This window comes from Castor canadensis, chromosome 11 (assembly GCF_047511655.1).
Source record: "Castor canadensis chromosome 11, mCasCan1.hap1v2, whole genome shotgun sequence".
Taxonomy (NCBI): Eukaryota; Metazoa; Chordata; class Mammalia; order Rodentia; family Castoridae; genus Castor; species Castor canadensis.
The window spans coordinates 85,863,342-85,885,421 of record NC_133396.1 but is presented as its reverse complement, the minus strand read 5'-3'; the positions used below and the strand labels follow the sequence as shown (position 1 = coordinate 85,885,421).

Genomic DNA, 22,080 nt, shown 5'->3' with positions numbered 1-22,080 from the left:
CCTGGGGAGACATATCTTAGCTCCTTTTTCAGTTCCTTCCAGTCTCACAGATTCCCTGATCCTTCATTCCAATGTGTCTTTTGTATTTCATGTTGATTCTACAAGCACACCACTCCTGATGTCCCCTTGAAGTCCCCGAGCCCCACCAGGACAGTGTAACACTCACCGAACACTGATGTCTTCCTCCTCCTTTAAGCTTGACTCTCCCCTCCCCATCTCCTCCAATCAGCCTTAATTAAACTGTTTGAAAGCTGCAGCTTGATTTTAATTAGAGCAAAATTGAAAAGATTAGAATGAAATTGGCCAATCATTGTTTACGGGCCGTTGTTTGAGAACACAGCAGGCTGCTAAATTACCTCCATGCCAGGCTTCTTGAGTTCTTCAGACAGTGGGAAGGATGGAGCACCATGACATCAGGGGAGGGCTGGCCTCAATTTCTGCTCTTGTGCCTTCAAGAGTTGCAAGGGCTGAGATCTTATTTAACCAAATAACTACTAGATTGAAGCCTTCCTGCCTGGGGATTTCTTCTATCCACAGTGGTAAACAAAGCAGAAGAACTGCCTAGGAAGAATGACAAGGGTGGATGGTGGACCCTGAGCTTGAGCACAGACCACAAAGGCAGAAAATCATGGGTAGCATAGCTGGATACTGCTCAAACTTGGCTACTAATCAGCTGAGGCTTGGGACCAGTCATTTGTCTCAGTTTCTCTGTCTCTTCATTTGTTAACCTATAAAAGGTTAGTGGTTGATTAATGATACTTCCTTTCTCTTTTCCAAGATCCTTATATGGATAAAATAATTGAGCATGTGTGAAAATTGTCTGCAATTTAAAAAAAAAAACTTAAAAGAAAGCACTAAAGCAATATAAGGGATTGTGGTTTTTATTATCATTTCTTTTTATAGCTCAGATTAATCATGTTTTGTGCAATATAGTAGAGTCTCTAATAGCTGAGTACATTACCGTAATCTGTTGTTGAGATAGAAATCTCTTGATGATGTGATGTGTCTAGAAATACTGCCTTCTATATAGGAGCCAGAGCATGACAGATCTCCAAGCCCCTAAAATGTCCAGCTAAAGAATGTGAAGCCCTTTTAGCTGAGTCTCTGAGGGAAATAACTGGCATCCCTCACTGTACATGTTGACTTTTTGAGGTTTTCAAGATGAAAATGTAGGACCCATGAAAAAGAAAAAAATGATAATATCTTAGCTTGGCAGACTGAGACCTGGATGTGAGATTCATTGTAGAAAGATGAAGCAAAAAAAGAAGACCTCATTGAGTGTAGAACTCTTTAGAAAGTCACCCATGTGCCGAATTGGTGCTCAACAAGTCTCCTGTGTCAAACTGGCAAATCTTAAGCTAGCTGGGGAAGACAGATCTCCAAGACAATGGTGGGCTCAGAAAGCAAAATATTTGTATTTATCCAGAATTGACATGTGAGAAATTTTCTCAGGGGTCATTGGTTCAAAGTTTTAAGTAGCCAAAGTAAAGTCACAGGAAAAATGACAAGAAAATGATTCATGTCTTTGACTTAAGGCCAATTCATCATTTTTGATCCAAAGCTCTTAAATATTTTGTTCAATAATCTATCCTGTGTTGTCCTTCATTTTTCAAGGAAAACCAGACGTGTTTTTCTTATAAGCACATTCCATACCAAAATAACAGCATTGCATCAAAGATGGAGGGGGTGTCCCCCAAAAGAAACACTACTGAAAATAAAGGTGATTCAAGAATAGAGAGGAGTGATATTCCCTGTCATGACAGCCCACTTATTTTGTCCACTTATTTTGTTTGCAAAATGGTGCTTGATACTGGGCATTCTGGGTTCCATGGCTGCCTTAAGACTTTTCCCCAGCCTCTCAGGAAGCCCCAGATCTTATTCTGAGAAATGCTGCCTGAGTGAGCAGGTGATGACTGGTTGGCTCTGCTGGAAACAACATTGATTCCCTCCCAGGAAACTCAGCCTGGAGTCTAACTCTGGAGGAACAAATGGCTCCTAGCATAAAAGGGTACATGGAGTGCCATGATAGAGGCAGTGGGGACAGCTGTATACTCAGGGGGACTAAAGAGAATCACACACTCAGGGTATGAGAAATGAGATTTCCAAATGATAACCATACTACTGGTGACCTTGGAAATGGGATTGAACATGTTTTCTCCATAGAAATGAAAGATAAAAGATTTATTAGAAAACTAGTAATAGAATAAGAGAGCTGTTAGCATGATTTCTCAACAAAACCACCCACATTGCAGGCTGAAATATTTATTACTACTGGATTTCAGCCTCATTGAAGTAAGAGTTTTGTATTTAAATTTATCTATCTATCTATCTATCTATCTATCTATCTATCTATCTATCTAAAAATACTCTCTCCCTTAAGGGAGACTTCATAGGTAATGACTCTTCCTGGGATCTGGATCAATGTTCTCAGTTTACAATCCTGAAAAGTGGTACTTAAGCGTGCAGCTGCTGGAAACAGCAGCTGAATGGAAGACCCCAGCTGTGCTCTTTCTGGGTCTTTCATCTTCAGGAGCCATGAGACCCTGCAGGAGAGTTCTCGCTGGCAGATTTCTTGTTGACCTTGTGGAACACAGGAACATAGTACTGCAGCATAGCTAGTGACTTGGAGACACCACATTTTATTTATATTTTTTGAATTAGCAACACCTTGTAACCACTTAGAAATCCCCTTGGAGACCCCCTTCTGCTTCAGAGCCAGAGGTGGCTCACAGCTGATCCAGCCCCGAAGCTCCTGTTGCCTGAGGTGTGGCATGGCTGTGATTCAGCTCTCCTGCTGCAAGAATCCCCTTTGCATTTTTGAGAAAATTCTAACCCATCTTCCATCAGCATTGGACAGGCAGCAGAGTCAACCATCATTTATTGTCTACCTAGACCATGAGCATGAAACAGTTTAGGACAAAGATAACTATGACCATATCAGAATATCTTTCTGTGAATACCTGTCTGTCTGTCTATCTGTCTATCTAGATAAACTATATATGTATAGTTTATTTATTTATTTTGCAGTACTGGGGTTTAAACTGAGGGACTCACACTTATTAGCCAGACTCTCTACCACTCAAACCACTCTGCCAGCCCTTTTGTGTGTGTGTGTGTGTATGTGTGTGTGTTGGATATTTTTGAGATAGGGTCTTACTTTTTGCCCAGACTGGCCTCAAACTGTAATCTTCCTGACCTCTACATTCCACATAGCTAGGACTACAGGTATGAGCCACCAGTGTCCCACTCTATCTATTTTGTGTTTTCCTTCTTTTCTTTTCTTTTTTGGTGCTGGGATCTAATCTGGAGTCTCATACATGCTAGGCAAGCACTCCATCACTGAGCTATATTCCAGCCCGCTCTCTGTATCTTTATATCTAAAATATTCTGAATATATTTCTATGTATGGTCTGTATGGCTGAGATAACATGCTGGACTATACCTTCTGATCTGGATTTGACCTGTTTTAGACTTTGTCTTGATTGTCATCAGTGATTTTGTGAGTATGTTAACCCTTTAACAGAAATAACTATTGTTTTCTCAAAACTAAAGTATGCTAGAGGGAGATGGAAAATAAAGCAGACTTCTGCTGGTGATTGCAGTCTCCTGAAGCACCCTTTTGAGGTGCCCTGTGAATACCTTTTCCAGGCAAAATCTACCTTGAAGAGCTCTGTTCACCCTTTGACTCAAGCCAGGTGCCCTTTATGTAGTGGCCTGTGCTATTCTGAAGGCACTTTCCACAGGGACTATACTACTCTTTGAAATGTTTGCTTTCTCAGACTGTTTACTGTCTAACAAACACAGTGGGAGAAGATTTCAGGAGAAATGGCTAAATTGAAATGGAGATTTACTTGATGTCTTAATTGAAACAAAGATAATGGCTTAATTGAAGCACTGTGTGTTAATATAATTGATATATAGAAAACATTCTTTTCTTAGGGAAAAAAGAGCATCTTGATTATTTTATTACTGGAAAAAACTGCTAAATGAAAAATCAGAAGTGAACATTTATTCTTTGAATAGCTCAGGCTGCCTTCCAGTATTGCCTTCTGAGGTTTTCAGATGCTGGAAAGAACCAGGTTAATATGTTCTATAAGCACATTTTTACCACTTTTTGGCTCAAACTCCATTCACAGATATTTCCCCCCCCCACACACTGTTATTTTGATTCAGTGAAGGGCCCCAAAGGGCAGGGAAGAAACTAGTTGGAATACAAAGGGAAACCACTGAAGCCTTATAATCTTAACCTTCCTATGGCTGAAGCCTTGGTGCCTAATTCTGAGCTGACACCTGTATTGGTCAGTTTTCCATTACTACAAAGCAAAATTATCTGATGCTGAGTACTTTACAAAGAAAATATATTTATTTAGTTCACAGTTCTAGAGGTTCAAGGGGGAAGAGAGAGAGAAAGAGAGAGAGAAAGAGAAGAGAGAAAGCCAGGAGGAGGGACTAGGTGTGTTCTTTTATAACAACCTTCTCAGGAGAACTAACCAGTCTCATGAGAATTACTTTAATCCCTTCTGAGTACAACACCTCAACTGATCTCTCCTTCCACCTCTGAAAGGTTTCATCACCTCTGAACATTGTCACGCTGAAGACCAAGTTTACAACATAAATCTTCGGGAGGTCATATCACATCCAAAGCATAGCAACACTCTGCTGCAATTCCTATGGAAGCAGATTTTGCTTAGTGTTTTGTTGTTATTGTTTATTGGTTTCTGTAAATGTGACCCCTCATATGAATTCTTTTGGATCCTTTCTCCAATGAAATTCTCTGATGAATTTCTTCAAACGTAGTCCCTATCTTTCTCTCCAATTATTCTCTCTCTCTCTCTTTCTGTCTCTCTCTCTCTCTCTCTCTCCTCACAATATCACAGCTGCCCCTTTGAGTTTCACAGACAGAAGTAGTAGTCAAAACTGCATCCCGTAAAGGACAGCCTGTGTTAAAATCCTGCTTGTTTCACCTACTGGCTGTTGCCTACTGGACGAATTAACATATTTGTCCCTCAGTTTCATCCTCCATAAGATGAGGGTAATTATACTTCCCCGCCCCGTAGAGTATTTTATTAGCTAATCCCTACATACGATGCTTGGAATTTCTAGCCCATAGTAAGAATTCATTAAATATTAGCCATTATTTTTATCATTTGTTCATTAAATTCTTCCTAAGACAGTATCATTCATTTTTCTAGGTCATTTTTCATTCTGCGTTGTGATTTCCTGAGCAGCCATGGGATGTGGATTCAGGTCTTTGTCTCTGATTCTTCCCATGATGCTCTGGGTATGAGCTGGATTTTTTTCACTCAAAATGGACATAATGAAACCACTTTAATCTGAAAAGATTTTGTTTCAGTATTAATATTAGACTGTATCTTGTATATATAGTAAATTCACATTTTGTGTAGATAAATGGAATGTTCTGGATAATGACACTATTTTTGTTTGAAGACAGAAAATATTTAAGAATAATGAGAGGCCAATAAAATACACTTAACTTTCATCACATAAAGGAAAATAATATTGTAGAAATAACAATATGGTATTGACCTCAGCTGTTGGTACTGAGTTTAAGCTCAACTCTCCCACTAATTAATTTCATCAAAGTTACTTTCTTACCTTCTCTGGGTTTTAGTTATTGTTGTTGTCACCATCATCACAGTTGCTATTAATAGTACTGGGAAAAGGTCAGGGTATTCTTTTTTTGTTCAGGTTCTGCTATCAACTGGTTGTATTATTTTAGGCAAACCACTTGCCCTCTGTTTCATGATTTTGTCATATACATAACAGGATTTGGAATTGACTTCTTAACCAGCATGCATGCCAGCATCTGTGTATGCTACTATGGAATACAGGTGTGTCTATGTACTGACCCACCCCTAGTCCTTGAGGCAGTTGGGCAAGAACTAGAGTAGCAGAATTTCTTGCCCTGATCTCTTCGGGTCTGAGCAGCCTAAGACTCAATGCTTCATGTAAAGAGAATTTTCAGTGTACACAATAACATGGAAAAGACTGGCAAATGCTACTCAAATGTTTCTTACAGTTCTAATGGTTCAGCTTTTCCTTTAGTAGTTGTGTGACATAGAGCAAATCACTTAGCTTTCTGAGTTTTGAGTTCCTCATTTAAGTAGGTGCCCTCGAAACTATCGGTTTGAATGAAGTATATGGCTTTCTAAGTCTAAGTCTAATGTCAAATGGAGTAAAAGTGTAAAGCTCTAAGTTGTTGCTTCTTTGGACAAAATTTAACACAATGAGTGTGGCAGAATTTGCAGGATTCATTGTAGAGAAGTGGAGATGTTAACCACTAAAATTTGAAGGTAAAATACAGCACAGTCTGACTGAGAGGTTTTTTTTTTCACTCACTGGACTTTGGCGTGTGGACAGTCAGTCTTTGGAATTTGTCTATATCTATCAAAGACAGTATAAGAGGATCTAGCCAATATAAATGGAAAAAGTAAAAGAATATACCAGAAGTGCCTGGGTTTATACTTTTTAATGCTCAAAATTATGCCTTTTACACTTTTATAAATCAAACCTAATTTTTTCATTGATAAGTATACACATTTAGAATGCTTTATTTCATTTCAGATCAATCACTAATTGGTTGTTGCTCCCTATATTCTCATTCTAAAACTATTTTAAATCAATTTTCCTATAATTTGCAACCAGTGGATTAGGAAAGCTATGACATGAAATATGTGACATGAAGAATCTCTCATTCAATCATTCCACAAAAATATGTTGGAAAGCTTCTACTGTTCTATTGTTAGATATTTAGCACCTTTCTCTTGCTAGAGTTAGAATTCAATGAGAGAAAAAAATCTCTGCCCTTGTAGAGTTTATGTTTTTAAAAAATCATGAGGAAAAAGCAAATAAAAATAGATAATGTCAGGTAGTGATAAATACATGTAGCAGAGCATGAGCGAGGATGCCCCTTTTGGGTAGGATGGTCAGGGAATGCTTCTCAGAGAAGGTGATGTTTGGCAGTCTTAAATGAAGTAACCAAGCAAGCCATTTGAAAACCAATTTTACTTATTAGATCTAATTAAAGTGGGATTCACCTCTACAGTAAAGTGGCCTTTCCTTTCAGGAAGAGGCTTTGACCATTCTAAGAAATTATAAAAGGTGGTGGAAAAATCTCTCTCTCTCTCGATCTAGAAAAAGAATACCATAGAAATTATTAGTTAATGAAGTTTAGGTGTGGCCTACCCCACAGCAGGAGGTCTGAGAAGGGACTTTTATTGTTGATGTTTCTGTTTTTAGTAATCCTCTTGGATGATTCATCAATGTAATTATCAACTAGCCAATGAAAGGATACTTGTTTTCATCGAGCCAGTTAGAAATGAAATCAGGTAACTGCTCTTTACTATGCAGTGGGATTTGGACTAGCAAATGCTTTTTTAAATACCCTGTACTTAAAACTTTAGCATTTCCTGCACAAAAGAAAAAACTGATAATATATTATCATGAACATGCCTGCTTACATAAATAAAGTCACATAGCAAGAATTTTCCAAGACTGTTGAAACCACAAATTAGTCACCCATTTTCCTTTGTTTTCCAAGTGATGTTTAGTATGTGCTCCTCCTCTCTGTCTCAGCCCCTTGAGTTAGTTAGATGGGAGGTTTCTATAGCCTCAAATTGGGAATGGACTTTCATTTGTTTATTTTTAATCCTTTTATTCATTTTTTTTCAGCTCCATCAGTTGCACTCCATGGCTTCTGGGGTAAGGTTAGACTAAGGTTTAGCACAGTCACAATGAACAGTTCGGGATAGGTGAGGGACTGTGAAGACTTTACATATTGTTGCTTCCTAAGATGGTGCAGCTGGCTCTTACCTGTATAATATGGGAGAAAATGGAAAACTCCTTTCCTACAACTGTGTACAGTCCTTTAAATTTCATCTGACTATCAACATTCCCCTTAGAAGTCTTTTTCCCTTGAAATGCAAATATTTCCAGTGAGGACCAAAGCATGAAGATTAAAATCCTGGTTGAGGCTAGGAGGGAACTTTGCCATCTTTGTGGAATAGGGCTTCTCAACATACAGGTCTTAGTTCTTTTGTGACATTTGCACTGAACATGCAAAAGCAAAGGTGAATAAAACTGGTGGCATCTTAATCTGAATAAAGGCAGCCATGTGATGCTCTTCATCATTACGCAATGCACTGAGCACACACATGTTAACGTCATTTACAAATGTCCTTAAAGCAATACAATCTACTAATTGTATTGAATCTTAACTTTGAGTATGAGTCTTTTCAATGTTCTGTGTGATGAAATGGGCAGTATATGTGAAACGCATCTTGAACTATTGAAAAACTGTGGTTGTGTCAAGGAAAAATACATATGTGATTGAGTTGCAAGTTGAACAAGCACCTTTTTGCATGGGATCCCATTTTTTCTTGAAAGCACAACCAGCAGACAATCCATGGTTATTCAGATCACACTGTTTGGAGATTTTTTTAAAAAATCATAAATGAAGTAAGCCAGCTTCTTTAAGGAAAACTGACAGTATTTGTTACCAATGATACAATTTCAGCTTTCAAATGAAAATTAGAATTTTGGACAACTTGTATTTATCACTGTGAGTTTGATAGCTTCCTAATATTTAAAGACATTTCTGATGAGATTGGTGCTGATATTAACTAACCTGATGTTTTGGTATTATATAATGAAAAGTGTCAAATTGTAGAAGATCTGTATAACGCAATGATCTGACATTTTTCAAGATGACCAATGTATACCGTTATAATACCATGTGGGGTGAAAAGATCCATTCAAAGTATAATATAGAACACTGGCTTTTTTTACAAAAAGGTTGTGGATATGTCTTCACATATCCATCCATTTCACTTCTATTTGTTTAGTGTAGTGTGGTCCCAAAGGCAAAAATTCAGAATTATAACAACAGATTGAATGCAGAAGCAGAGCTGAGACTGCAACTCTCTTCTCCTAAGCATATATGAAAGACTTTTACAAAAACACAAAGCAATTTTGCTCTTCTTGTTAAAATTGTTTCATTTCAGAACATACAGTTGTTGTCATAAATACATTGTTTATGTTATATGTAACAATAAATGTTGCAATGTTATATGCAACAATAAATAAGTTTTCTCGCTTTTAATTTCTGAAAAGGTGAATGTTTATAAGCCACATAAACAAACATGGGGGATATAATTATTTTCAGGAGTGTGAAGGGATATGAGACCCAGAAAATTAGAAAGCTAATGTTCTCTAACTGACTTGCTGACTTTTTCAGTGAGTAAGTGAGGCATAAGTGACTCATCCACTGTGTTGTGTGACAATTGAGGCTGGATCACCTCTCTGCAAATCACAGTTGTGATACCTGTTTTTTTTCTGCTACTCTGCAGTGCTCAGAAAGTAGCAGATGAGGTACTCTCCAAAGAGAAAGTTGGGTTGGCTAAGATAGGGCTTTCCCATAGCCTGGAAATGAAGGCCCCGGGGAGGGGCCAAGGGGCCTTTTCCAGGCTCTGGGCACCTCCACCTGGGGAGACGTGGACTGAGGAAATAAAGGCTGCAAGTGGAAGCAGGACAGCAGGACATTACCTCCTTCTGATTCTCTGCCTCTTGCTCTTTTCCTGACTCTTGGCTTTTCCTTCAGGGAGTTTGCCCGTTGGAAAGTGAACAACTTGGCTCTAGAGAGGAAGGACTTTTTCGGTTTGCCTCTGCCTCTTGCCCCAGAGTTTGTCCGGAATATTCGCCTCCTTGGAAGGAGACCCAACCTGCAACAGGTTACTGAGAACCTGATCAAAAAGTATGGCACTCATTTCCTACTTTCTGCCACCCTTGGAGGTAAGCAACACCACAACTTACAGGAACTGGTTGTCAGATTATTGAAAATAGCTTCATGACCTATTGAATGTAGCTCCTTTTCCATCTTGACCTATGATCGCTTGAGAAATATTTTCTTTCTGGTGCAGTAGAAAACCGTGTATTCTCTCAGCATCCAAATTCACCCCACAATATTTCTGTTTTCTTGTAAGCATCCTCCAGGGGTGGGGGTGCTGGGTAAGAAGACCTGGGGGAGCCACAGGTGCCTACTAGCACATGCCAGCAGGGGGCGCTCCCAGTTCTGTTTTGGCTGAGCCAGCTAACCCTGAGGCTCCTCCACTTCCTAATACTTGCTGTGGCTACAATGTCAGGTCCATAGGCAAAGAAGTGGATACCCATTGAGTCCCTGATGCCTGCTTCCTCTCTATAAAGGCTGGTAACCAGTCACACCAGTTCCAAAATCTCTGGCCCCCTGGGGAGAATGAGGGTGGGATGAGGGTGGAGCAACATGGGGTTGGGAATTGAAAGCCTTGAAAAGGCAGAGTCCTCTCTGCCCTGGGAAGAAGAAAGCAGGGTTTATTATAACAGCTTACTGTCCGTGGACAAAACACAGCCCCTCCGAATAGCTTGCCAGCATGTGGTAAGTGTTGAGTGTTTGATGGGGAGGAGGGAGGCAGAGCTTCAAGGCTTTTTGCCCTTTCCTAGGGAGCAGAAATAGCCATGGTAACTCCTCATAAACAACTTGAGAGGGAGAATTGTATCTCCCCCCTGGAGGCAGATTGCCTGAGACAGAGATCAATAGAGGATGTTAAATGGAGAAGCTGAGGGTGAGGGGTAAGCTTTGGGAGATATAATAACTAAAGAAAAGAGGGAGGGCTTCCCAGTCAGTGAGATCTGTGACCCTGTCACAGTCTAAGAAGATTGCTCTAAAGACCATAAAGGTGAGCGGGGCCCGCAGCAGGGGCTGCACTCCCTCTTAGTCCCACCTGCCCTGGCCAATGGTTTCACATTTTTATTGGTAGGGGATTTGGAAGCTGAAGGCCTCACCAATGAACCCATGTTTTTGCTATAGGAGAAGAGTCCTTGACCATTTTTGTGGACAAGCGGAAACTGAGCAGAAAGTCGGAGACAACAGGCGGTGTCCCTGTAGTCGGGGGCAGTGGGAACAGCTCTGCTGTGTCCCTGGAGACCCTGCACCAGTTGGCAGCCTCCTACTTCATCGATAGAGAGAGCACACTACGGCGGCTGCACCACATCCAGATAGCCACAGGGGCCATAAAGGTAACAGCCTGAGTGGTCATGGGAAGCCAGAGTCTTAGTCAGCTCTGGGTTAGCCAGGCTGAACTGACCAGAGTGAAAAAGAAGCATTCTGATAGAGTCTCAGCCAATCGTCAAATAGAGCTGGGTCACCCCATCCTACATAAGAAAACACTCAGGGATCATCATCTACTGTGAGGTGGGATGTAGCCAAAGGACTGTTTTACTGTTGTAAAAGATACATACAGTTACATTCTAGTGGAAGATGAAATAATTAGTAAAACAACAAAGTAGTTTCAGGTGGTGTTATAAAGAAAAAAACAGAGTTATAAAATATACATTTCCTGGAATGAGGGGAGAGAGCAGCTAACATTAGCCAGATGGGTCAGGAAGGGCACTTTGGGATTTAAGACTTTGAGGCTGAGATCTGAAAGATAGGAGACCATCTGCATATAGAACTGAAGGAAGAGGAGATGGTAAGTGCTAAGGCCAGGGCCTTAGCCAGTGTTCTGCCTTGTTGGAGAAGAGAGAAGACTACTGTGACTTTAGAGAGGTGAAAAAGAATTCTGATGAGTGGTCACTGTGGTGAAGACAGAAGCTTGACCTATGATTTGGTGACTTGGATGTGACTGGTAACCTGCAGAGGAGTGCTTTCAGTGACAGAAAGGGTACAAATGGCTGAGTGGAGAGGATCCAAAAAAGGAAACAGAGTGAAGAATCAGATATGAACAGCAGCTATGCTTTTGCTGTAAAGGCAAATTGGAAAGTAAGTGGGCCCTAGGAAGGTTGTGTCTTATTTTTAAGGTGGAAGATATTCCAGTTTATTGGTATGTTCACTGGAATAATTCCATAGAAACGGACAAAATGATGATGCAGCAGAGATAGGAGATCCTTGAGTGACATTCTTGAGTTAGAGGGGCTGATATTCCATGTGGCAATGGAGGGATTGGTCTTATGTAGAAGCAGGGATACTCCACCCTTTGTGATGGGAGGCAATATGGCGTACACAGGACAGATGTTGTAGGATGGTTGGATGTGGTTGGGGGGCGGAGATGTAGTGTTTCTCTTCTGGTTGGTTCTATTTCCTTAGTGAAATAAGAATCAAAGTCCTTGGCTAACAGGAGGGAGAAGGAACTGTTGAGAAAAGAATGTATGACATGGTTTCCTCATAGAATAGGAATTAGTAGTGTCAACTACTGAATAAATGTAGTGGACTTGTAGGTAGCAAGCACTCAGAGGTGTGAGATTGGTGTCACCATTTTAGCAGAAGACCAGTCAGCATAGTTGTGAGTTATATCAGCTACATTCAGCAGTTCATGTACCTGCAGACAGGGAATAGATAGAAAGATTAGATATAACAAACTATGTATGTATGTATGTATGTATATATATATGATGAAAGAAAAAAAAAAGAGGCTAGGGAGTTGAGAGTATATACTAATGAGTCATTAAAGTGTTGGAGCAAGGAATCCAAGTCAGGAAAAAAGAGAAAAGGGTTAATAGGGATGATAAAAAGTGAAAAGTTGGTCGGGTCCGGTTACTGAAAGTCTTAGTAGGTTTGGTGATTTGTTAGAGGGAAGAGACTAGAGGAAATATGAGTGTGTGATGCTTCATATTGGAATTGCAGAGGGCATGCAGTTGCTAGTAAAATCAGGTTCTATGGCATAGTCCTGGGTCTTGATTGTTAAGGCGGGACTAGAACAAAAGTGAGGAGACAAGGCAAGGTGACTAGGGACCTGAGAGGCTAGAATATTGAAGGATTATCTGTATGGATGTAGACGTCAATAGGAATGATAGGGCCTGCAGTGGTAAGAATGATGGTGAGTTTACTACTAAAACTCTTCAGTGAGGATGGGGGAGTCCCAAATAAACTGCAACAAAGAGGAATAGTGGGTGATAATACATGGTGGGTCTGACTTTGAAGGAGCCAGAGATGGTCAGTCAGGAAGGAAGAACAGTTGATTAGGAAGTCACAGTGAAGGTCTTGCCTCACTGCCATGCCCAGGAGTTTGAGTGTGGAACAGAAACAGCCACTACTAGAGAAGGCTGAAGGGGAAACCACATCCTCAGGGAAGGTAGATTGGGGTTAGAGACAAACAAGTGAATTGGACTCCTGAGAAGAGTTTGCAACTGTAGGGTTTTTTTCCTGAGGACTGATCATGAGATCAGGCAGCACAAGGAAGTTAGCAGAGATCAGCTTAGCAGTTAAAATGTCTAGGGGCATAACCTGAGAGATGAGGCTGTCTTGCCATTAACAGGTACATTTATGAGACGGGTCTCTTAGGCAGCTAAAATAATGAAAATGTACTGTTAGTATGGAGAGGGTTTCATAAGAAGATAGAACTCTGTGGAAACCCCTCTTGTCCTTCAGTCCTGCAGTGGTCTGTGTCAGCTGAAGAATTGAAAAATTCTCACCAGGAAATGAAAGGTGGACATTGGATCAGCAACTCAAAGGTCCCGTTAATGTTCCTTCCAATCCTTTGACCTGACCAACTTCACACTTTCTATTACCCCTTAATGGCCTCATTTTCCTCTTAACTTAGATTCATTGATCCATCACTACAGTCACTTCTTTTCATACATCTCCACCTTGCCCTTTGCCTTCTCTTCATGCTCATTGCTATTCCATTAATCCAAGACCTCATTAACTTGCACCTGATTTTCTTGCATTATCCTTTTAGCTAGTCTTTCCTGTCTCCATTCTCAGCATTTCTCCCTGACTCACCCTCTATGCTGCTACTGTTAGTGTAAATCATGACATCATGTCATCCCCTTCTTCAAACCCTTCCATGGCTCCAGACTGCATTATGGGACATAGGCTCCCACTCAAGAGTACTGGCACTGCCACTGTTTGTAGTGGGGTCTTGAACAAGTTACCAAACTTCTCTCTGAACTTTAGTTTCCTCATCATAAAGTTATTAAATAAGTAGGACAATTTCAACTTAGAGGAATCTCTGTGATGTTTAATAAGAAAATGTGTAAATGGTATGAACCTGAACATCATTGGAGTTTGAAAGGGGCTAATTCCTCTTTTTCTCAACAAAACTGTAAGATCATTGAAGATCATCTCTGAACAGTCCTTTCACATTTTTTGCCATCTTTGTTCTTGCCCATTGATTCTTCACCATCCAGACCATGTAACCCAGCCTTATCTAACCACTGGTCTTCATTAAAATTATCTGTGTTCTCATATCTCCTTTATCAGCACTTGCTTTTTGTTGTTCTTGCAATGCTTGTCTGTTGATCCAAGTAGCTCTTCCTCACATTTCTTTGCTCAGCTCAGAAAGGCAACTTTTTGGTGAAGCTTTTTCTTACTCCCAACATAGTTAAATGCTCCTCTTCAGTGTTTTTTTTTTTAATAGCGCTTGTTATTTGAACTTTAGTGGCTAGCTAATATGATTGTGTCTACGTGAGACTAAAATTTTTGTGGGGGAGACTGGGACTTATTCAGCTTTGATTCCCTGGAAGAGCACAGAACTTGCCACATTATGATAATGTGTGAACAGTTGTCAAATGATGAACAAATGAATGAGGGGCATTACTGGAGCTGGCATTTTCTACATGGGTTAAGGTTGTCTGCTCAGTGTGTGTGTGCAAATACCTATAAGCATGTTTGAAAAAAACCCAGAAATCTACTCAAGGTATCTTCAATACAAAGAAGGTTTATTCTTCTCTGAAGAATTATCACAGATCTCCAAGGACAGGGCACTATATCCAGTCCAGACATCTGGGACTTGTAAAGGGATGGTTACGCTCCCAGCTTACTACCTTGCATTCTTATTGGAATACACATCTCTACTTTTCACCTCCAACTGCTTCATCTTCCTGTTTCTCTTATCCAAGAGTTATTTTCTCTGTTTATCCCAGACTTTTCTATATCCTAGTAGCTTCCACTTACATGTAGCCTTGCCTGTCAGTGGAGCTGACTCTGGTCCTGACTGAATGCTATCTTTCTGTTTTGTATGTCAGTCAATACTACTAGCACAGGGACTACTCCCTTGTCCATGGTTATGTCTTCAGTTCCTGACACCTAGAAAGTGCTTGATAATTATTTATTATCTGAATTTTATAAATACCTATAATTTTATGAATACTTAATTTTTTTCCTCTCAGTATCACAATTCTCTTGAGAAAAAAAGTCTAGTTCAGAATGGACACTTAGCCTAAATTGAAGAGTGAGGCTTGTTTGTATACTCTCCACCCTGGTTACTGGACCAATCTCTTAAGTCAAGTCTGATGGTGGAGTGAATGACAGGTAGGTATTCAAAACCACAGCTGTTATAATGCTTGTGGATGCACTTCCCAGAGCTAGAGACACTGTCCCTCTCCTCATAGGAGGGGCCATTATCCTCGGAAACCTCTTTGTAAAGTCCTCCAACAACACATCATATGTGAGATGAATATTCAGCTTTCACTGGGCTGCCTGACCTGGCATTTCCTCTGTCTAGGAGTGCAATTGGTTCTCCCCATGGGATGCAACTCAGAAAACCATGACTAAACAAGGATGATTCCACATTTTCTCTCACCTCCACCCTTCCCAGTGCGTAGTGAGGGATAGAAACCTCATGTGATGTGTCCAAGACATACTAGTTGACTGAGGAGCAAATGACTGTGTCGACATCCCACCCAACCGCTCTTCTCACCTCTGTAATGGACCATGGGTAATGCTGTTCTACTGTAGAGCATTTCTTTGTTCTAAAATGCTTAGTACTTACAGTTCTGTATAGCAAAGGCACTGCAGTAGCCTGGATGCACCCTGCAGCCTATCTGTGCTAGCTAACAGTCTTCTCTCATTGCTCTGGCACCTACCATCTTCCTCCCTCTACTGAGCATGTCTTAGCAGTGGTCGAACTGGCTTCCAGCAGTCATTACTCTGGATGGAGGTGGTGGGGTTAGAAAGAGTTCTGTTCATCAGCCTTTGTAAAAGAAAAGTCCTACACCATATCTACCTTTTTCTCTAAGCAAATGTGCAGTTGCTTTTTACTCTTTTGTAGCAACTTCTTTGCACCACTATGTAAAGTGGCACCCTGCCTCCTGGGTTTATTTATGTGACACATTCCTGAGGGACCACACTGAACATCACTCTCTGTGCAAGGTTTTCCCTGATCAGCACACACTTCTATTGCAGGATTTGTCACATTACATTTCAGGTGTTTCCATGCCTATTTCCCTTCTCTCCACACCAACCATGACAGTAGAATAGTAGAAACTCTGCAGTGTGTGCATAGCTCCGGGTCCCTTTACAGCATCTGGTATGTGATAATGTGCTCAATAAAAGGCATGAGAGGTGAAGGCAGGCTACACAATTCAGTGGGAAATAAATCTATTGAAGTGAGAATACTTGGGTTTGGGCTTCAGCCTTGATGCTTGCTGTGTCTGTGACCTTGAGGAGTCATTGAACTCCATTTCTCTCCTTCACCATCTGAATTACTATTTGACTCATCTGTATATCAGACACATTCAGCTAATATGACTACACCAGTTTTTTAAAAAACTGAAACACTTCCATATACTCCAACCCTCTACACACTATCCTAACCTATCTTTATCCCTCCCCTGGAACCTCCAGACATCTTTTTGATACAAGTCAAGGAGCAAATGCAGCTTAGGAGGTCTCCAGAACCCTGCCTAGGCACTAAGGCTGCAATCTGTCCTGATTAGTCAATGCACTCTTGATCTACCTAATAATAAACATGGTGAATGTCACTCAACTCTGCCACAGAGTTGTGGTGACACCAAATGATATAGAGAATATGAAACCACTTCACAAAACATAAAGTCTGGGATACATACACATCCTGCCTATAATTTCTGGGAAGGAATCAGGGTCACCAAGGAGGGAAGGGGGCCTTTAGTTCTCATTCACCCTCTGTATAGTAGAAGGGTGTGGAAAGACTTGTTGAAGGAGGGTTTGAAATACTTATGAACTAACTGAAGAGCCCACACAAAAACAGCTGGACCTTGGGATAGCAAAAGTGAGTGATTCTCACAAAGCCTCCTTAAAAGCAGCTTATGGGAATTCCTCACCACAGCAGCCTGGGATTCACTTTGTAGCCCCTGTAAACACACACACCATCAGCTGTGCTCTCCAAGCCAAGCCACATGGTTCATAATTAGAAGCCCATTTTACTCTGCTTAACATTGCATGTGCCCTCCCTCCCGACCCACTCCACACACTCCAGGTCAGACAGGAGCAGTCTGGAAGTGAGGACAGTCTGGAAGAATGGGTTCTCTGCAATGATGGTTTGCACAATCTGGTATTTATGGAAAATTGGATGTGTTAATGAACCTGAGATCCATCAGGGTTTTCTGAAGGCAGGATGGTCTCTGTCAACAGACCAATTAGCACACAATTATTTTCCTCTTCTGAAAGCTTATCTGAGGCACTCTGAACGTGTGTGCCTGAGTGAGCTGTACTTTCCATTTCCTCTATGGACCCTCTTTATAATCTCCTGGAGCCCAGAACTGTCTGCCTCTTCTACAGAGAAAGCTGCAGGATTCTCTTGACTACCTTTCAGAGACACTGGGGCTTTTATCACTCCACACTATGAGGAGGGGCTGTCTCAGGCCATTCTGTTTATTTCAGTAAATTCCAGGCAATATCAAACTCTGCCCAGCTCCTCTCTTCTTTCTAGCTCCTTACTTTTCTAGGGGAGAGAGACATGATCTCAGAACAGAATAGCAGTGAAAACACCCATGACTTTGGGATCTAGAGAAAGCTGGACAAGCCTTCCTTGTAAAGAACTGACTTTAGCCCCTCCCCTCATTCAGGAGATCAGGAGCTTTATCTCTTTCTCATTCCCATCTTTGTGCCAAAATTAATAAGGATTAGCTCACACCCTTTTGTAACCTACCTAATCGATTGTCTTCCCATGAAATGACCTGACCTTTACAAACAGCAGAATAAAAGTCACAATATCAATGTCTACCCCAGCATGTTGAACATGTATTGTCCAATGCTAACATTCTCAGGAGAGGACAGATCACTAACATGTGATATTGTTTAGAAAATTTGCTATTTAGGGAGTGATGGTGTCTTAAGTGGCTTAAACTCACTACTTTCAGTCAGCCTTTGACTTCTCTTCTTAGGAGACCAAAAGGTATTAAAGTAGTGTCTGAAGACTCTAAAGTTACAGTCTTCTTTCTGAAGCTGGGTGTGGTGGCTCAAGCCAAGAATTTTAGCTAACTCAGGAGGCAGAGACTGAGAGAATCAGGGTTCAAGGCCAGCCTGAACAAAAACTTTAACCAATGGCTAGGTGCAGGGGCATATAACTGTCATCTCCAGTTATACATGGAAGAATAACTAGAATGTTTACAATCCAGGCTGACCCAGGCATAAAGTGAGACCCTATCTTAAAATTAAGTAAAAAACAAACAAGCAAAAAAGAACTGGGGGCTTTGAGGACATGGCTGAAGTGTTAGTGTGCCTGCCTAGCCAGTGCAAAGCCCTGAGTTCAACCCCCAGTACCACCAAAAAAAAAAAAAAAAATCCTCTTTCTGCCACCTACTAACTATGTAGTCTTGGGTATTACAACTCTCAGAACCATGGTTTTCTGTTTGTTTGTTTGTTTAGAAGACTGGTCCCAGAAAGTTCCTGTGAAGTTTCATCAGTACAGAAAACCATACAGAAGTCATTCCTGCCCAGAGAATCAGGGTTCAAGGCCAGCCTGAACAAAAACTTTAACCAATGGCTAGGTGCAGGGGCATATAACTGTCATCTCCAGTTATACATGGAAGAATAACTAGAATGTTTACAATCCAGGCTGACCCAGGCATAAAGTGAGACCCTATCTTAAAATTAAGTAAAAAACAAACAAGCAAAAAAGAACTGGGGGCTTTGAGGACATGGCTGAAGTGTTAGTGTGCCTGCCTAGCCAGTGCAAAGCCCTGAGTTCAACCCCCAGTACCACCAAAAAAAAAAAAAAAATCCTCTTTCTGCCACCTACTAACTATGTAGTCTTGGGTATTACAACTCTCAGAACCATGGTTTTCTGTTTGTTTGTTTGTTTAGAAGACTGGTCCCAGAAAGTTCCTGTGAAGTTTCATCAGTACAGAAAACCATACAGAAGTCATTCCTGCCCAGAGAATCAGGGTTCAAGGCCAGCCTGAACAAAAACTTTAACCAATGGCTAGGTGCAGGGGCATATAACTGTCATCTCCAGTTATACATGGAAGAATAACTAGAATGTTTACAATCCAGGCTGACCCAGGCATAAAGTGAGACCCTATCTTAAAATTAAGTAAAAAACAAACAAGCAAAAAAGAACTGGGGGCTTTGAGGACATGGCTGAAGTGTTAGTGTGCCTGCCTAGCCAGTGCAAAGCCCTGAGTTCAACCCCCAGTACCACCAAAAAAAAAAAAAAAATCCTCTTTCTGCCACCTACTAACTATGTAGTCTTGGGTATTACAACTCTCAGAACCATGGTTTTCTGTTTGTTTGTTTGTTTAGAAGACTGGTCCCAGAAAGTTCCTGTGAAGTTTCATCAGTACAGAAAACCATACAGAAGTCATTCCTGCCCTGTAGTGATCTTGGTTCTGTTCTTCATCTGAGTGCATCTTGGTGCCTCTCAAGCACTGTGTTTGTTGCTGCCTGCTGTCCTCTTGGTGTTTGTCACCTTTCTTTCTCTAATTTCCTCCTACATCTCTCCCATTCCTGCTCATTTTTCAAAACCAATTTATGGCTCACCTCCCCATAAAGTCTTCTAGACTACTTTATTAAGCTCCAGTCTCTTTCCCTACTGTATGTTGAGCCACTCTCACACCATCTCTCACTTAATTTGTTCCATTCACATTTTTTAACCCTAGGTAGACTATGTAACTAAGTAACTATCATGTTACTTTCACATTGGCATTTCCCCATAGTAACTAGCAGGTACTAGACATGTGTGCTATGCACTGTTGAGCCATATGCTGGAGACCTTGCTGCCTCTTCTTTCTTCTTCATAGTGTGTTCCCACTATCTTCTTACCTGCCACTTTCTACTTATCCTTAGGGACCAGCTCATATGTAGTTCCTCTGCTACTTTTCTTGTTTTCCCTTTGTTTACAGATATAATTTCCTCAGTGCTCCTTGTGACACAGTCTTGTGCCACAATTTGGATGTCTATCAGTCATTTGTGAATGTACCCACCTGCTGAAAAAAATCATTATATAACTTGTATATTTTTATACCCACCTCTCCATGCTGCAAAATCTAGAACATACTAGTTATGCATTCTCTAATTCATTAAGTTTCTATTATGCCAAACACTGTACTAGTTGTCAACATGGTGAACAAAATTAATATGAGCTTACCTCTGCGGAGACTATAGTATGTGGGACCCAGACATGAACCAAATACTCCCAGAAAAGGAAATAAAATTGCAACTCATATACCTGCTGCAAGGCAGAGGTGCCTGGAGCTACAAGAAGAGGTCAGAGGTATCAGGTAGACTTCTTGAAGAACTCCAGAAAGGCACTCTATGAATATTTGACGAATTGTATGGAATTGAACGGTGGCTGCTCAATAAATACTCGTTGATTGGTTGATTGATTGTTGGCAAAGTCTTTGGAGATCCTGAGAAGAAAGGGCCTCGGGTCCCCATCATTCTTATCACATAATTATTTCAGTGCATTTAAAGCTCCCCATTTTTCATCTTATACTTTAAGCATCAGGGAAAATGGATGGGCCAACTTTATAATATTTTTAAATGCTCTGTGGTGTTTTGGAATATTACATGGCTATAAGAGTTTATGTATATTTAATATACTTATTAAAATATGCAATAAGCCCATGGCTGATTTTCTCTAAGGACATCTCAGTGCTGAGGTGGGACTTAAATGTTTAATACTAATAATAATACTCATAAGTCATATTTCTCTAGTGCTTTTCATCTTCAGAATCCCCAAAGCCTGTGAGTACCACATCAAGTGATGCAGCTGGGCTCACAAGCAGGCTAACAAGGACCACATCTGCCCCCCACCTTCCTCCAGGAGAGGAAAAAGGACAACTTCAACTTAAAGGTCTCACCTTTCTCCAGCTAGACACAAATTCTCTTTGGCTTTCTATGAAAGTGTCCCACTTATGTACAACTGTGCCACTAGTCGCCCATCACAGCTACTGTCTAGGGACAAGGGTAGGGAAAGACACATGCTATTCCATTGGCCAGTCAAGGACATGACATGGAGTCTCCAATTGGATGACTGAAAAGAAAGGGCAAAGAGAACATTTCCTCTTGTTTTCTAAATCTGTTTCCTGCTTCTTCCTTCTCTAGGTCACAGAGACCAGGACTGGTCCTCTGGGCTGCAGCAACTATGACAATCTGGACTCAGTCAGTTCTGTCCTGGTGCAGAGTCCAGAGAACAAGGTGCAGTTACTGGGTAAGCAGTACATGATGGTTTTCACACTGCTGGAAAACCTAGGTTACCAAAGAGCAAGAAAAGGCTCTACCTTCACATTTAATTAAGCCCTTCTTAAAATAAGAACTACCCAAGTTCTGGACCTATATATAACAACTTTCCATCATTCTTTTGAGAAAACATCTGATAGTTTGTCCTAGAGCTAAGACCCATTGCTTCTTTCACTCAACATATTCTTTTCTCAAGACCGCTGTCATTATCCTATAAGGAGCAGCACATTAATCTAGTTCAGTGATTGCTTTTGTTACTCCAAAACCCCTCTGTTTTACCCTGAAGACATGTTGAGGAATAACTGGTCTTTGCAGAGTGGTTCGGGTCACCAGCTGTGGCTCAATGAGATCTACAAACTTTGGGACAACTATTTACTATAAGCACACCCTGAGAGTGGACCTTGCTTTCTGCTGTTTGTTAGTGGTCTTTCCTGGGAGACTCAAAGCCAGAAGAAGAGCTTGAGAGGAACAGGATCCATTTGACTACAGACAGAAGAAGCAAACTATGGAAAGAGAAAGGAAAGGGAATTGTATGAGGTCTGAAGGCTGGGAGATAATAGGGGCACATCTCCTGCTATCTCTTTCACAGCTGGGGGAAGGGTTATTTGGTAGGAAAAGTTCATTTTTCTTAAAGCTTAACTGAACTG

At 40.9% G+C, this 22,080-nt stretch overlaps 1 protein-coding gene across 3 annotated transcripts in view; it reads left to right on the top strand.

Annotated features, from left to right (window-relative positions):
• Brinp2 (BMP/retinoic acid inducible neural specific 2) overlaps nt 1–22,080 on the top strand; it is a 94,914-nt gene that overhangs the window by 64,919 nt on the left and 7,915 nt on the right. For all 3 annotated transcript variants that reach the window (XM_074047394.1, XM_074047393.1, XM_074047395.1), the window contains exons 3-5: nt 9,620–9,810; nt 10,862–11,070; nt 21,299–21,404. In XM_074047394.1, coding sequence (XP_073903495.1) covers nt 9,620–9,810; nt 10,862–11,070; nt 21,299–21,404 — 506 coding nt within the window. The remainder of the gene's footprint in view (nt 1–9,619; nt 9,811–10,861; nt 11,071–21,298; nt 21,405–22,080) is intronic.